We start from the raw sequence: 14,503 nt of genomic DNA on the forward strand, positions 1-14,503 counted from the left end.
CGGAACCTTCTTACATGTCAGACGCCCCTAAGGTAGGCCCAACGTACCCCTATGGTCAGGGTGCATTGTATGAGAAAGGCAGGACTTGCCTGAGTGAGTGTGTGTGAATACAGCCAAATTCGCTCTTCACTATTGTAAGGTCACCCCTTCCCCCATAGGATGGATCGGGCCATCTGGTTATAACATCTTATAAACCCAACGGGCCTGGGGAAGGAGGGAAGGAGGTAAGGAAATTAAATTTAGTATGCCTGAACTCAAAATCTTCACCAGGACGCTCAACAAAGGGGGTTGGAGCACATCGCTTAACACATCACAGCTGAATTACCTCTTTGCATCATGGTTGATGTGGTTCAGTGTTATTCGCTCAATACACAGTTCTCGTAGTTCATTGGCCAGTGCCAGTATTCTCTTCAAGCGTATCCCTAGACACGTGTTTCTAGATTCCTCTTTCATCAGTAGGGAAAGTATTCACACTGAACCACATCAACCATGATGCAAAGAGGTAATTCAGCTGTGACGTGTTAAGCGATGTGCTCCAACCCCCTTTGTTGACTCTTCACGAGGACGCCTTGGCCTCCCTAACGCCGCTGCTCCACACCGAAGTCTACGCCGCTGCTTGCACCGTGGTTCGAGGACACAGCCCGTAAGTCACACGAAGAACCGCCCTCATCCCGCACCGCAGCCTTGGCCTAATGATGCCGGTGCCATCGACTCCCGTTTGACAGCCAACGACAGTGCTTCAGCAACGACGATGTCGCTGCTTGCACTGTGACCTGCCCGGACCGTAATGAGCACCGCCTTCATCTCGCACCGCAACTCTGATCTCACCGACGACGCCATCTGACGCCGCCACCGAGCCTCTGTTCGCACCGCGACCTGAGGGCACCGCACGCCGCACCGCTGCACTTCTCACCGCAGCAACTGATGCCTGTCAGTGCCAGCGCTCCTGATTCCATTAGAGAGGAGCTTGACCTGCAACACGAGTGACTTCAAGGGCCCCTTCGCCCTGCATTTCTACAGGTACTATTGGCAGGTCTTCCCGACACCGTAGCTGGCCCGCGAACCCGTGTTCAGCCAGATCTGTCAGATTTGTTGTTCACAACGCCGTGATAGCCCCGGAGTTATCGACATCAAGGAACTGTGTTTGAAACTTATTTTGATAATGGCATATTTTTAAGTATAGTATTGTGGATATTTATTGTATTTGGTCTTGTCCTAAAGTATATAAAAATATTGGCTATTTTTCTAAACTGGTGTTGGTGTCCTTTTGTAGTGCATACACAATATTACTGTTGGTTATGTGTAAATGCTTTACACACTGCCTCTAGGATAAGCCTAGCTGCTCGTGTCAAGCTACCAAGGGAGTGAGTAGGGGTTATTTTAGGAGTGTAACTCCCTTATCCTGACTAGAGTGGTGGTTTCTGCCTCGCTTTGGCGCAAGTCTCAACTAATGAGGTTCAGTGCTTCCAATGAAACATTAATCGCATCCCCCGGTGCACACCTCGTTTCCTTGATGGAGAATCAAGGATTCCTTATAGAAATGTATGACAATGTTCCTGAGAGTGTTCAATTTTGTGTTTATTCAAAGATTCATTCTCATATTCTTTTTCTTCATGACATTCTTTTCATTTCATATCAATGCATTCAATCGACATCATAGCCTCTCTTATCTCCAATGCATTTCGGGCATTGACTTGCCCTTCGTCAGGGAGCATATGCTAGAAAAGATTAATTAAAAATATATTCACAATTACACAAACATCCTATGTAGGAATGAAAACAAAATGTATACATAGTTCCTATTTCACTCCATGCATGATAACGTTTATGGTGCTCGTGATTCTGTGCCCAGTGGTGACGGTGTAAAGAACGAGTGAAAAAAACGAGTGAAAAAATGATGCACACGATCAGGCGTGTACTTACATGTCAGCGGTAGAGTGAATTTCTACCGTTCAAAGATAGCGGGTCACGATAATTAATGAAACTGAAACGGAAAGATACAATCATCAACATTTAGCCAAAAAAGTTTGGAGCCCGTGTCATACACGGTATGATGCAAAACTTACTATTAAGATGCGTGGCGTCCCTGGTTTCTACTGTCGATTAGCGTGTGACTTACGGTGATTGGTGTGGGCTACTACCGTATCGCAGACCATTACGTACTACATACTAGTCCGTTTTCTTTTTGGCCGATTTTTGTGATCTTGCCAGGTGAACTTTCTACTTCATCATGCCGGAATCAATAGCAGCATCTGCTGCATCCATGGAAATTGATTTGAGGAGGATAGGTTGGAGCTCTACACTGTTAGAAAATTGAGATCCGTTTGCAAAAACCTAAAAGTCCAAGTCAGAGGCCTCACTAGGAAGGACGGGCTACAAAAGGCACTGACGGCCTGGGTACAAGCCAGAAACGCGATTGGGCAATCAGGTGATCTTAGTGGAGAGGCAGAGGAGCCTAGTCCTAGGGTGGATGTGCTGTTGGGAGGGGGGGAAACTTCCCAGCCAGGCTGCGGTGGCCTGTCCCCAGAGGACCTGGAGGCCAGGCGGGAAGCAAAGAAGTTCAAGTTGGAAAAACTCAGGATGGAAAATGAGAGGGAAAACAAAAGAATAGCCATGGAAGAAAGATGATGTTAGACCCTGAGCGAGGTCTTAAGGAGCTAGAGCTAAGAAGTAGGCCCGGCTCAGATGGTGGCAGCAACTCTGTCAAGACAGGCAGACAGAATCGTACACATCCCTAAGAATGTGGGCAAGGAATTCAAGAAGGGGGTATGACATACAACGGTGGTTTCAGGGGTACAAGGCAGCAATCCACATGAATGGGGTCCCTGAGGAGAATTGGGGAGTAGGATTGTGGCCTCTCTTCCCTGAAGAAGTGAGGGACACTTTAATAGCTTTGGGCAAGGGGGCATCGCCTCACCTATCCAGACATGAAGGATGCCCTCCTCACTAAGTATGGTCCTACTCCTGAAAAGTAGAGGGACCAGTTTAGGTCCACTAAGAAGTCCGATGCCAACACATGTTTGGAGTGTGTGGATGTGTTTTGCCGATTGTTGGATGGCTGGGTAAAAGGCAGTAATGTGACAGATTATCAGGGGCTCTACAATTTGTTTGCATGGGAGCACCTGCCCACTCTATGTTTTGCAGATCAGCACTAGCACCTAGTTGATAGTAAGCCGACTGACCCTAGGAAGCTTGCTATGGAGGTGGACCGCTGAGTGAGTACCAGGGTCCACAAGAAAGCGTTTGGGGGAGACTCAGCCAAAGGTGGGCAGGGTCCCCAGCAGAAAGGTGGGGGGGGGGGGGGGCAAGGGTAAAACACAGGAGTTCTCTAAAGGGCCCCAAAATTACACCCAGGGTAAAGGTTCCCATCCCCCCGGAGATAAGAAGCAAGTGGTCTCAACCGGAAAGCCGGATGAGACCAGCCCCCGCAGATGTTTTACATGTGACCAGGTGGGACACATGAAGGGGGACCCCATGTTCTCAAAGGGGGCGCAGTCACCCACTAATGGGTAGTCCAAAGTGTTGGCTTGCATAGCGCTTGGGGAGGAGGTGGAGTACCCACAGGAGGGTGGTGACCCTGCAGAAATGACCCTCGTCTCACTAGGGGACAGTGAGATGGTCCCAGGAAACCAGGTGCCCCCTAACACAAAGAAATACAGCACCTGGGCGACCATCAATGGGCAAAGGGTAGAGGCTCTGAGGGATACTGGAGCCAGTGTGACCTCAGTTCGGTGTCACCTGGTCTCTGAGAAGCAGGAACTCCCAGGGGAATTCCACAAAGTAATTGCGGTCGACAATTCAGAGAACCAGCGTCTGGTGGCGCAGGATCCCTTTGAGTGGGGGGGGGGGTCTGCTCGGTAACGACCTGGAGCAGTCCTTGTGGAAGGATGTTGGGTTGTCAGAGTGGGCATGCGTGTCCACTCGGTCCATGGCGGCCAGAGAAGGTGATCAGAGGGACCCGGAGCCTGAAACAGTGGCCTAGGTCCCTGCCAAGAGAAAGGGCCGGGGCGTGGGAAACCGGCCCGAAGTTCTCCCCGCCCGGGAGGAGGCAGACCTTGAGGGGGACGCCCCAGTTCCTACAGGGGAACAGGTAGCCGAACTGGGGGAAATCTCTGAGCTGACCCATTGGCAGCAAGAAGGGGGTCCCACCAGGGAGTTCTGCCAGGAGCAGAAAGAGTACCCTTCTCTGGAGGGTCTGCCGCGGCAAGCCGCAGCCCAGGCGACTGGTGATCAGTCCGGGTCACATTGGATCTACTGGGAGAATGATCTCCGGTACAGCGAGCCTAAGGTCGCGGAACCTGGGTCAGCCCGTGTGCTTGTGGTACCCCAGCGTTTCCGGACCTTGCTACTGGATCTGGCTCACAACGTGCCTTAGGCAGGACAAGACCTTTGACAGGCTTGTCACCCACTTCTTCTGGCACCAAATGCGAAGGCAGTTGGATGTGCATTGTCGGTCTTGCCAAACTTGCCAGGAAAGTGGCAAGAGTGGGAGGAAGGTCAAAACTCCTCTCCAACCGTTCCCAGTTGTTGAGACACCCTTCGAGAGGGTAGGGATGGACATTGTGGAGCCACTGGATCCCAAGACAGCCATGGGCAACAGGTACATACTGGTCTTGGTGGACCATGCCACCTGGTACCCAGAGGCAATCCCTCTCAGGACAAAGACCGTGCCAGTGGTGGGCTGGGCGTTAATGGGGATCTTCTCCTGATGGGGTTCCCCAGAGAGGTGGTTTCTGACAGGAGGGCCAATTTCATATCGAAGTATATGACATCGGTGTGGAAGGAGTATGGTGTTGCTTACAAGTTCACCACACCTTACCACCCCCAAGGTGACTTCCAAGAAGCAGCCAAAGAAGGTGATCTGGACTGAGTCCGGCCAGAAGGCTTTTGATGCCTGGAAGGCCGCCATGTGCACAGCACCCTTGTTCAAGGCACCCGACTTCTCCAAGGAATTTGTTGTGCAGACTGATGCTTCAGAGCATGGGGTGGGAGCGGTGCTCTCACAAATAAACGAAGAGGGCCAAGACTACTTCCCAGGGAACAGAGGTGGAGTGCCATAGAAAGGGAAGCTTTCGCTGTGGTCTGGGCGCTGAAGAAGCTGAGACCATACCTGTTTGGGACTCACTTCCGGGTTCAGACCTACCACAGGCCCCTCAGATGGTTGATGCAAATGACGGGGGAGTATCCAAAACTGGTCCATCTCCCTACAGGGAATGGACTTTATGGTGGAACACCGCCCTGGCACAGAACACGCCAATGCACATGGTCTGTCCAGGTTCTTCCGCCTTAGTGAAAAGAACTCCCAGGAGGGTGGGTAGTTCTCCCTACTTTCAGCTGGAGGGGACATCTGTTAGACTTGGCATTTTTTGGCGTGTTTCCCCTGAGTTTTTGCTTTTTGACCTCCCGATTTTGACTCTGTTTTTGCTGGCGTAACGTTTCTGTGCACTTTTCGCACTGCTGATCAGTGGTAAAGTTCAGGTGGTCCTGTGGTAAAGTATGTTATGGATTGATGTTTTCACAATTGGATATTTGATTTGCATGTCCGTCCTTAGTAAAGTGCACTATGGGTGCCGGGGGCTTGTGAATCAAATGCTACGTGTGGGCCTCCAGCACGGATTGTGCCACCCACGTACATAGCACAGAAAAAGGTAACTCAGACCTGCTATCACAGAGTCTGCGTGCAGTTGCGACTGCCATGTTGACTGGTCCCATGCCCACACTGGCCAGTCACGGAACCTCCCGTTTTATTACATGTCAGACACCCCTAAGGTAGGCCCAAGGTACCGCTATGGGCAGGGTGCATTGTATGAGAAAGGTAGGACATGCCCGAGTGTGTGTGTGTGTGGTATGTCCCGATAGTGAATACAGCCAAATTCGCTCTTCACTATTGTAAGGTCACCCCTTACCCCGTAGGATGGATCGGGCTGTTCGGTTATAACATCTTATAAACCCAACGGGCCTGAGGAAGGAGGTAAGGAAATTACATTTAGTATGCCTGAACTCAAAATCTAAAGACGCAGCTTTTAGCGAGGGTGCCCTTTTTATTCTGAGTTCATAAAGGCCACTTTTAGAAAGTGGGTATTATTTTGCTCGGCCATCCTGTGTGCCTACTGGAATGTGGATTGCCTGTCTGGGTTTTGGATGACAGAAGGATGGGGAGCCGGTGTGGCTCCAGATAGTCTAGGTAGGTCAGGATGGAAGGGGCTGAATAGACCTGGACTGCGATGGGGAAGAGGTAGGAGATTTCCTTGCACCTCAAAGGTGCCTCTGACAATGCTGTCTCCACCTCCTGCCAGGAAATCACATCAGAATAGGCCGGACTGGTTCTGGCCAGACAACCTCTGCCTGAAAGATCAAAAGATTTTTGTGTACAAATACTGGGGCCCAGACCCCTGAACTTTAGAACTCATCTGGGACAAGAAGACTGCCAAGAAGAAGAGCCGGAGAAGCTATGAAAAGGAACGACTGCTTTACTGGGTGCTTTGCTGGGCTGACCTGCAGTGGCTGCTTCTGTCTTGGGCAACGAAAGGCCTAGACTGGACTTTCTGCAACCTAATTTGTGAGTCTCTCCAAAGGCTTGAAGTAGAGCTTGCCCCCTGTTCACGAAGTCTCAGGAAACACAAAGACTTCAGACTCTTCTGCCCGCAGCACTGGGGACTGTATGTTTTGTGCTTCAAACAGAGGAAAAGCAACTCGACGACGTCTACAATGCCGCTGCCGACTCCGTTTCCTGAATGCACCACAGAGGGCACCGTCGCACTACAACCTTGGTCTCACCAGGAACGCCTGATGACGCCGCCACCGAGATGGTGGTTGCACCACGACCTGTGGGCACCACACTCCGCACCGCTTCGCTTCCAGAAGCTTTGGCACCGCAGAGAGCACCGCCGTAACGCCGCACTGCGACCCTGGTCTCCCCGACGGCGCCTGTTGGCACCGCACTCTGCACCGCTCCACGCCGAAGTCTACGCCGCTGCTTGCACCGTGGTTCGAAGACACCGCTTGTAAGTCACACGAAGCACCGCCCTCATCCCGCACTGCAGCCTTGGCCTACCAATGCCGGTGCCATCGACTCCTGTTCGTCAGCCGACGACAGCGCTTCAGCAACTACGACACAGCTGCTTGCACCGTGACCTGCCCGCACCGTGACGAGCACCGCCTTCATCTCACACCACGACCCTGGTCTCACCGACGACATCATCTGATGCCGCCACCGAGCCGCTGTTCGCAGCACGACCTGCAGCACCCCACGCCATACCGCTGCAATTCGCACCGCAGCACCAAACGCCTGTCAGCGCCAGCGCTCCCGATTCCATCAGAGAGGAGCTCGACCTGCAACGTGAGTGACTTCAAGGGCCCCATCGCCCTGCGTTTCTCACAGATACTGTTGGCTGGTCTTCCCGACACTACAGCTGGCGCGCGAACGCACGACCAGCCAGAACGGTTGGATTTGTTGTTCACAATGCCGTGATAGCCCCGGACGGAGCTATCGACATCACGGAACTGTGTTTGAAACTTATTTTGATAATGGCAGATTTTTAAGTATAGTATTGTGGATTTTTATCAGATTTGGTCTTGTCTTAAAGTAGATAAAAATATTTTCTAAATCGGTGTGGTTTCCTTTTGTAGTGCATACATGATATTACTGTTGGTTATGTGCAAACGCTTTACACACTGCCTCTAGGATAAGCCTAGCTGCTCGTGCCAAGCTACCTAGGGGGTGACCAGGGGTTATTTTAGGAGTGAAACTCCCTTATCCTGACTATGGTGGTGTCTGCCTCGCTTTGGCGCAAGTCTCAGCTAGCCAGAAATCCCATTTCTAACAGCTTTCCATTACCGATTCCAAATTCCTAGTAATATAGCTGTTCACCCTAACAAGAGGTTCAGTGCACACAAACCTAAGTGGCGACCTGCATCAGGAGAAAAGTATCCGCATTAGAACAGAAATGTTTTCAAACTTAGACAAGAAGGAATGTGGTTTTTTTCCATTTCTCCCGGGTGTGGTCACTCATTAAGCTTTCCATTTCTATGTAACTTTAACACATGTTGCTCCTTGGTCTTCATATATTATTTACTGTCCTGAAATTGCTTGGTGTTTCATCCTCCCTAATAGATAAAATACATAAATAATTTGTATATAGATGGGTTATTAACTTGTATATCACACCGTAACCGGTCCCTGTACATTTCACAGTTTGTATATTGAGTTGGGCTCACAGCATCAAGTGGGACAATGTAAATTATCCATCTCTGTATATTGTGTGCGGCTCTCAGAGTGCGCGGGGCCACTGTGCATTGACCCCGCCAGGAGCTCATATGTGTTCCACTCATACACTTAATAATGCACACAAAATAGGAATATTTCACTTCCTTCTTCTGTTTTATTTACCAAACAGTATCTCACCTTCAGGAGTTCCCACGCCGATGCCTCAGACTTCTTTTCTATGTCCGTTATCAGGGCCTTGAGAGAGGTGATTTGATTGGACAGTTTGGTGATATTTGCATTTTCTATCATGGTCATTTTCTCCTCCATCTCCTCCAGTCTTCTGTGCAGTCCTTGCTCATTTTCTTTCAGGAGCTGCCGCAGCTTTTCAAATTCAGATTCAATTTTATTCTTCTCAGATCTTAGCTTGTTCTGTCAGAAACAAAGAAAAGCTGTTTAGATATTAAAAAGCTTTCTACAAGCCGTCCTTAGAGTCAGAGTCCAGGAGGAGGGTGGAGGAGTTGATAGTTCCTTACAAAAATCAGACCACTAATGTGCTTTTCCTAATTTCGGAACTGCAATCTCTAAATACCTTCCCTTCTATCGTCATCCATCCTTCTCACACTCCTGCCCTCCCCCGTCCCTCAGACACCTCATGAACTGTAGAGAGGTTAGAATTCACAGGCACAAATATGGTGACAAATATGGTGACAATCACATAGAGATGCTGCAACATGCACCTCCAGACAACAAATGGCATCAGATTTCACGCGAAACATACAGACCAGGTCAGCCTTGGAGTGCAGAGAAGCTCGATCCATGGAGAGAGGGCAAGGAAGTAAACCCACCGCAGGCGGAGACAGTCAAAGACCCAGAGACGGGCTGAGGGGAGACAGGCTGAAGTCAAATGATGATGTTAAAGAAGGGGGGGGCATGAAGATACAGCCCTTGAGAGGGAAGACACAAGATTTGGGGAGTGCGGGCTGCCCCAGTCCTGCCAGCACAATGGATGTGCTCGCCCACAGGAGGCGCTGAGGGGGTGTCCTACAATGGCGCTCATTCAGATGGTGGGGAATCACTGATGTGGGAATTTCACATTCAAAATCATAAACAAAGTATGTGCATTCTGTTACAAAATGCAGAATTACCAGATAAATCAATGTTTCTGAAGGTAATTCATCAATTTCTGTAAAATATGAGCCTGTGAATTATCAGGTGAGGTATGTCACACTGTAGATTAGAACAGGAGTCTATGTGTTTTCAGGTGAGGTACGTCACTCTGTGGCTTGAATTAGGAGCCTGTGTGTTATCAGGTGAGGTATGTCACACTGTGGCTTGAATCAGGAGCCTGTGTGTTATCAGGTGAGGTACATCACACTGTGGCTTAGAGCAGGAGCCTGTGTATTATCAGGTGAGGTATGAAAAGAACAATTGATGGACAGAATGCAGAACTATGTCATACATTCACCCCAGTGCAGAGATCTGGGCCTAAATCCATTGTTTTTTTACTCCCCATGCCATTCCAGTTTGGACGCAGCCATATGCAAATCGGCCTTGAACCTGCGCCCAATGAGAACAGTCCAGCCCAAACTGCCAGGCCAGGTCCTCCCTGGACAGGAAACAAGCATCCTAGGACCGGTTTCAGGCTTTCAGCCCTCATCAGCCAGGACCTGGCTTAGCAGTTCGCGCTGGACTGTTCCCATAAGGAACAGGGTCAAGACTGATTTGCATATGGCTGGGTCCAAACTGGGGTGGTGTGGTGAGTAAAAGAATGATGGATTAAACCCAGATCCTTGTGACTGGAGGTGAATGTTTGCATTGTCCAGAATTCCGTCCATCAGCTGTTTCTTTTGCATATGTCGCCCTAACTAAAGGTATGCCCAGACGTGGGTCCCATGCTCACTACACCACTGGATTCAAGATAGCCTGGCTGATGAAGGGTAATACCCTGAAACCGGTCCCAGGATGCTTGTTTCCGGTCCAGGGAGGACCTGGCTTAGCAGTTCGGACTGGACTCTTCCTATAAGGAACAAGGTCAAGACTGATTTGCATATGGCTGGGTCCAAACTGGGGTGGTGTGGTGAGCAAGAGAATGATGGATTAAACCTAGACCCTTGTGACTGGGGGTGAATGTTTGCATTGTCCAGCATTTCGTCCATAAATGGTTTCTTTTTTTTATCAGGTGCGGTACATCACACTGCGGCTTAGAGCAGGAGCCTGTGTGTTATCACGTGAGGCACTCCTCGTCCCAGTAGGAATAGGAGGGGTTCAGCAGTGGAGACCAGTGCGTTTCTCATGCGTCACCAAAAATGACTGGAGTCAGACATTTTGTGAGTCGGGTATGTCTCCACTGCTGGTAGGGGGTTGTGCTACTGTACGTGTCACTAGTTTACAGGTAGAAGGTTGTGTTCCTGTGATGTGACACCAGTCCTGGTATTGTTGTGCTCTTGTATTGTGTCATTAGTCCCAGCAGAGGATTGCACCTCTTGGCTCTCTCCTTGGTAGAGGGTTGTGTCCTTGTATGACCAGTGTTAATAAGGAATGTGTGCCTGTGTTTTGCAAAACTGTAATGTTATAGCTCCCTGAAGCCCACAACAGTACCTGTTTGGTGACCTGCAGTGGTGTTCCAAGCGTGCCCTCATAACCGAGAAGACACTACTTCCATGTCCTGAGTTAGCCACTTAAAGTAGTGGTGGCATCTTACCAGGTTTGTTGGAACATTAGTTATGACCAGACCTCTTTCCTGTGTCGGATGAAAGTACAGTCTACTGTGCTGCTTTGGTGTGAGCCCCAGACCCTTGCACTAACCTTCTGTGTGCGTGCCCAGTACATGTAGGTACGGTGGATGAGCAGCACATGTGTGTTAATAGGAATCTCCAGGCCCAACTCATGAAGTCGCACACTGTGCAGGGATAACCTAAACCTCATGTCCCTAGGTACGCATACACACCTGATCATGATCAGACCTGCGCACAAGATGGATAATCGTCAAATATGAATGGTAAATTACGGACAGTTGTTTTTGTTAATGCTAACAATGCTCATGGTGATATATTTTCCCAATTAATATGATCTTGAGTTCCCGTTGGGACATTGACATCGAACCACAATTCTATAGTATGTGTAATGCTGTTATTATATCCCTGTACAAACGTCTGAAACGTCAATAAATAATATTAAGAAAATAAAAATGTAGACAACTTCTCCTGGGACATTCTAGTCAGCTATGGCCTATCCCTGTGAGAGATCTAATGAAGGCATAAAAAATGACAAGTCAAACTATTGACAATTAGTAAGACTGTTGCAGGAAATCCTTGCAGTGAGGATTGAGCAGACAGAGAATGCCCAAGGTCAGTGGCTGATGCTGAGCTGTGTCCAAGTAATTTATAGAATTAGAAATGCATATGTCCTGAAGAAGGGAATGTACATGTCCTGAAACGTGTTAAGATTAGAGGGCATTTGGTTTAGACTAATAATTTGTGGGCTAAAACTCATCTACACAATGTTGGAGTTTCCATGCTTGCTTTATCACTTAGATGAACTCTGTTGGATGTTCTGTGGTCTGATGATGTGGCTGCTTGTTGCCGTTGCCGAGCCTGCCTGGATCATTTGTGGGACACGTCGAATACTATTTAGAAATAGACTCAATTATGGAAGTCTGAGCCCTTATTAACAGGACATGATTCATGGATGTAATAAACTATAAGATTGCCTATTCTACATGGTTCCCCAGTGTGGTGGCACCACCACACACAGCAGGTAATAACGCCAACTTAGAAGCGCTGTCGTTCACTTACAAAGAAAATATCTTGGAAGAATAAGCAGAGAGGATTCTTCCTGTCTAAGAAGGTTTAATAGAACCCTATCCCAATAGGAGTCATCTATAACTGACCCAGCAGACTTAACAATAGTTTGTCAATTTGAAGGCGGCAACCATTTGAGAATTTTTCTCGCATCATTATTACCTGTACTCCTACCACTAGGTGAAAGATATATGATTTTGTAAGGTCCTGAAGAAAGTGGTTGACATCAGATATATTCCACCGAAACGCACGTCGACCTTACTGTATGCACCCAACCCATGACACGGTCATGGAGATTCACAATATCTACGTCTCTTCTGACCAGGATGTGTATGTGCTTTTGGGGTTGTATGGTAGTTTTATTGGTGTGATTGAGTGCGAATGTGATTCTGTTTACGTGATTAGTGTATGGTATTATTATAGGGGTCCAGTGAAGAGCACTAAATTGAATTTGTATATAAAGATATTAAATTGTTGGTCTATGTAGAAAATGTATAAAAAAGCAAAACTTGTGACAAAAAGATTTTTATGAATATGTATGTTGTTCTAGATTACATTTTTTCCCTGTTTTGATACTATCAATGTAAATGAATACAGATACCAACTAAAATGAATAAATAAAGTGTTTGAATAATAGGATGATGTTGTATCCATGATGTTTCACAAAATGTATATATAACCCATTAAGATTCATTCTACAGGGTAAAGAAATAGAGGTCTAGAGGGAGGTATATTATTTATTATTATTATTATTATGCGTTCTTATATAGCGCTCGATTACCCGTAGGCATCTCGGCGCTTGCCTTGGGAACCCGTCCTGGCTTCCCCAAGGTGAAAGCCAGGCATCCCGCCGCGGGGGGGCCGTAGTGGAGATTAAGCAGGCTAATGCCCAGAGCTGCAGAGTGTGAACCCGTGATTCAAGTAGGCACCGAAACGAGAATTATCGAGTCCGTGGATATTTGGGCTCAAGACCCTGCCGCGTCGGGAATTGAACCCTGATCCCGGGTCTGACCTCTGCTTCAGGGTCTGCCTCCTCTAACCAGTGAGCCACACTTCTCCACCATTGTTTTCGACGATGTATGTACAATACCAAAGCTTTATTACACAGCTAAAACCTTTGTTTAGGAAGGGCCTTACACCAGGCTTTCTCAGTCTGATGGATGGATAGATAACTCCAAATTTATTAAGAGGTTTTATATAGCGCTGGCCAGACCCGAGGGTATCGGAGCGCTTTAAAACAGATTTGAAGCAGAAATCACATAAAAAGGCAAAGGTAAGCGTAAATGTTCGAAAGACCGAGTGTGCTGTGCGTCATTGAGGTAGGGAGGTCCTGAGATAGCCTTGATGCGTGCACAGTGTCTTGGGCTAAACCTCCTTCCGGGAGGAGGGAACGAGGAGTGGGTAGGGGAGCGGGGGTGAGGTAGGTAGTGGCGGAACATTGACAAAGGGCGGTAACGTGCATACATACACACATCCACAGAGATACCCACTCATACAGATGCACACATTAATTTGCAGACTCACACACAAACCTTGTACAAACTCACAGATGGATATCTTCAGTCCATGCATGCATAGACTCAGAGACACACATTCACACATATATACTCACACACAAATGCATATAAAATCTCACGGATGTATAACTCCAGACTCATGCATACATGTCACAAACTCACAGATGCACATGTATTCGCACACTCACAAATGCCACCAGACCTTGTGATATACAAGCCCACAGGCAGGCATTCACTTATGTAGGTACAAACTCCAAGCCAATAAATCCAGACTAAAGCATACACAACCCTAAAACACGCATGCATATAGATAAGGACATGTATTTGTATACTCTGTGGCTCAAAATTTATATATGAATATGGAGACACACACAAGCAGTAGTCCATGCCGAAAAAAACGACAGATATAGGGACGAGCAGACATGCATGTACTCCCAAAGACTATCCATACATGAAGACATACTTAGAAAACGTACACCTAAGCGTGAACATGCACATACACACTTATGCACACACACTCGCTGGTACGTACTCACAGCCAGATAATGCCACCCCTCTACACACATACTCTAACACACACCGTGTGAGTATGCAAGTACTACCTTAAGGTCAGAAGAGTAATACTTGAGGTTGTGTTTTTTTAGGGCGCGCCTTTGTCCGATTTCAGCCCCAATATCCAGGTGCAGTAACTCCAGTCAGTATATTTATCTGGTGAGGAACATGACCAGTCTGTAGGGTGACTCATCCGCCTCTGTGTGTCTTGAACTAAAAAGGCCACACAAAGACATGGGCACAGACAAATACAGAGACACAGCACTCACTGCAGCCACTCACCCTCATGGTTTTATATTGTTCCTCTTCCTTGAGTTTAGACTCCAGAAAAAATCCCTCCTGTTTCTTCAGGACAAGCAGCCACTCTTGAAGTTTCACCTGTAGGGATGAGAGAGCAAGAAATAAGTGTAGATCTGTCGAGTGTGGTC

At 48.1% G+C, this 14,503-nt stretch overlaps 1 protein-coding gene and 1 long non-coding RNA gene across 2 annotated transcripts in view; one reads left to right on the forward strand and one right to left on the reverse strand.

The window, feature by feature from the left end:
- LOC144754161 (uncharacterized) overlaps window positions 1-14,503 on the forward strand; it is a 638,643-nt gene that overhangs the window by 508,943 nt on the left and 115,197 nt on the right. The window lies entirely within an intron of this gene.
- Window positions 1-14,503, reverse strand: part of LOC144754156 (E3 ubiquitin-protein ligase TRIM39-like) — a 75,179-nt gene that overhangs the window by 38,934 nt on the left and 21,742 nt on the right. The window contains exons 2-3 of the mRNA XM_078641738.1: window positions 14,358-14,453; window positions 8,405-8,635 (exon numbers count right to left, since the gene is read on the reverse strand). Of these exons, the coding sequence (XP_078497864.1) occupies window positions 8,405-8,635; window positions 14,358-14,453 (327 nt within the window). The remainder of the gene's footprint in view (window positions 1-8,404; window positions 8,636-14,357; window positions 14,454-14,503) is intronic.

The sequence above is a fragment of the Lissotriton helveticus genome, chromosome 5_1 (genome assembly GCF_964261635.1).
Source record: "Lissotriton helveticus chromosome 5_1, aLisHel1.1, whole genome shotgun sequence".
NCBI classification, from domain to species: Eukaryota; Metazoa; Chordata; class Amphibia; order Caudata; family Salamandridae; genus Lissotriton; species Lissotriton helveticus.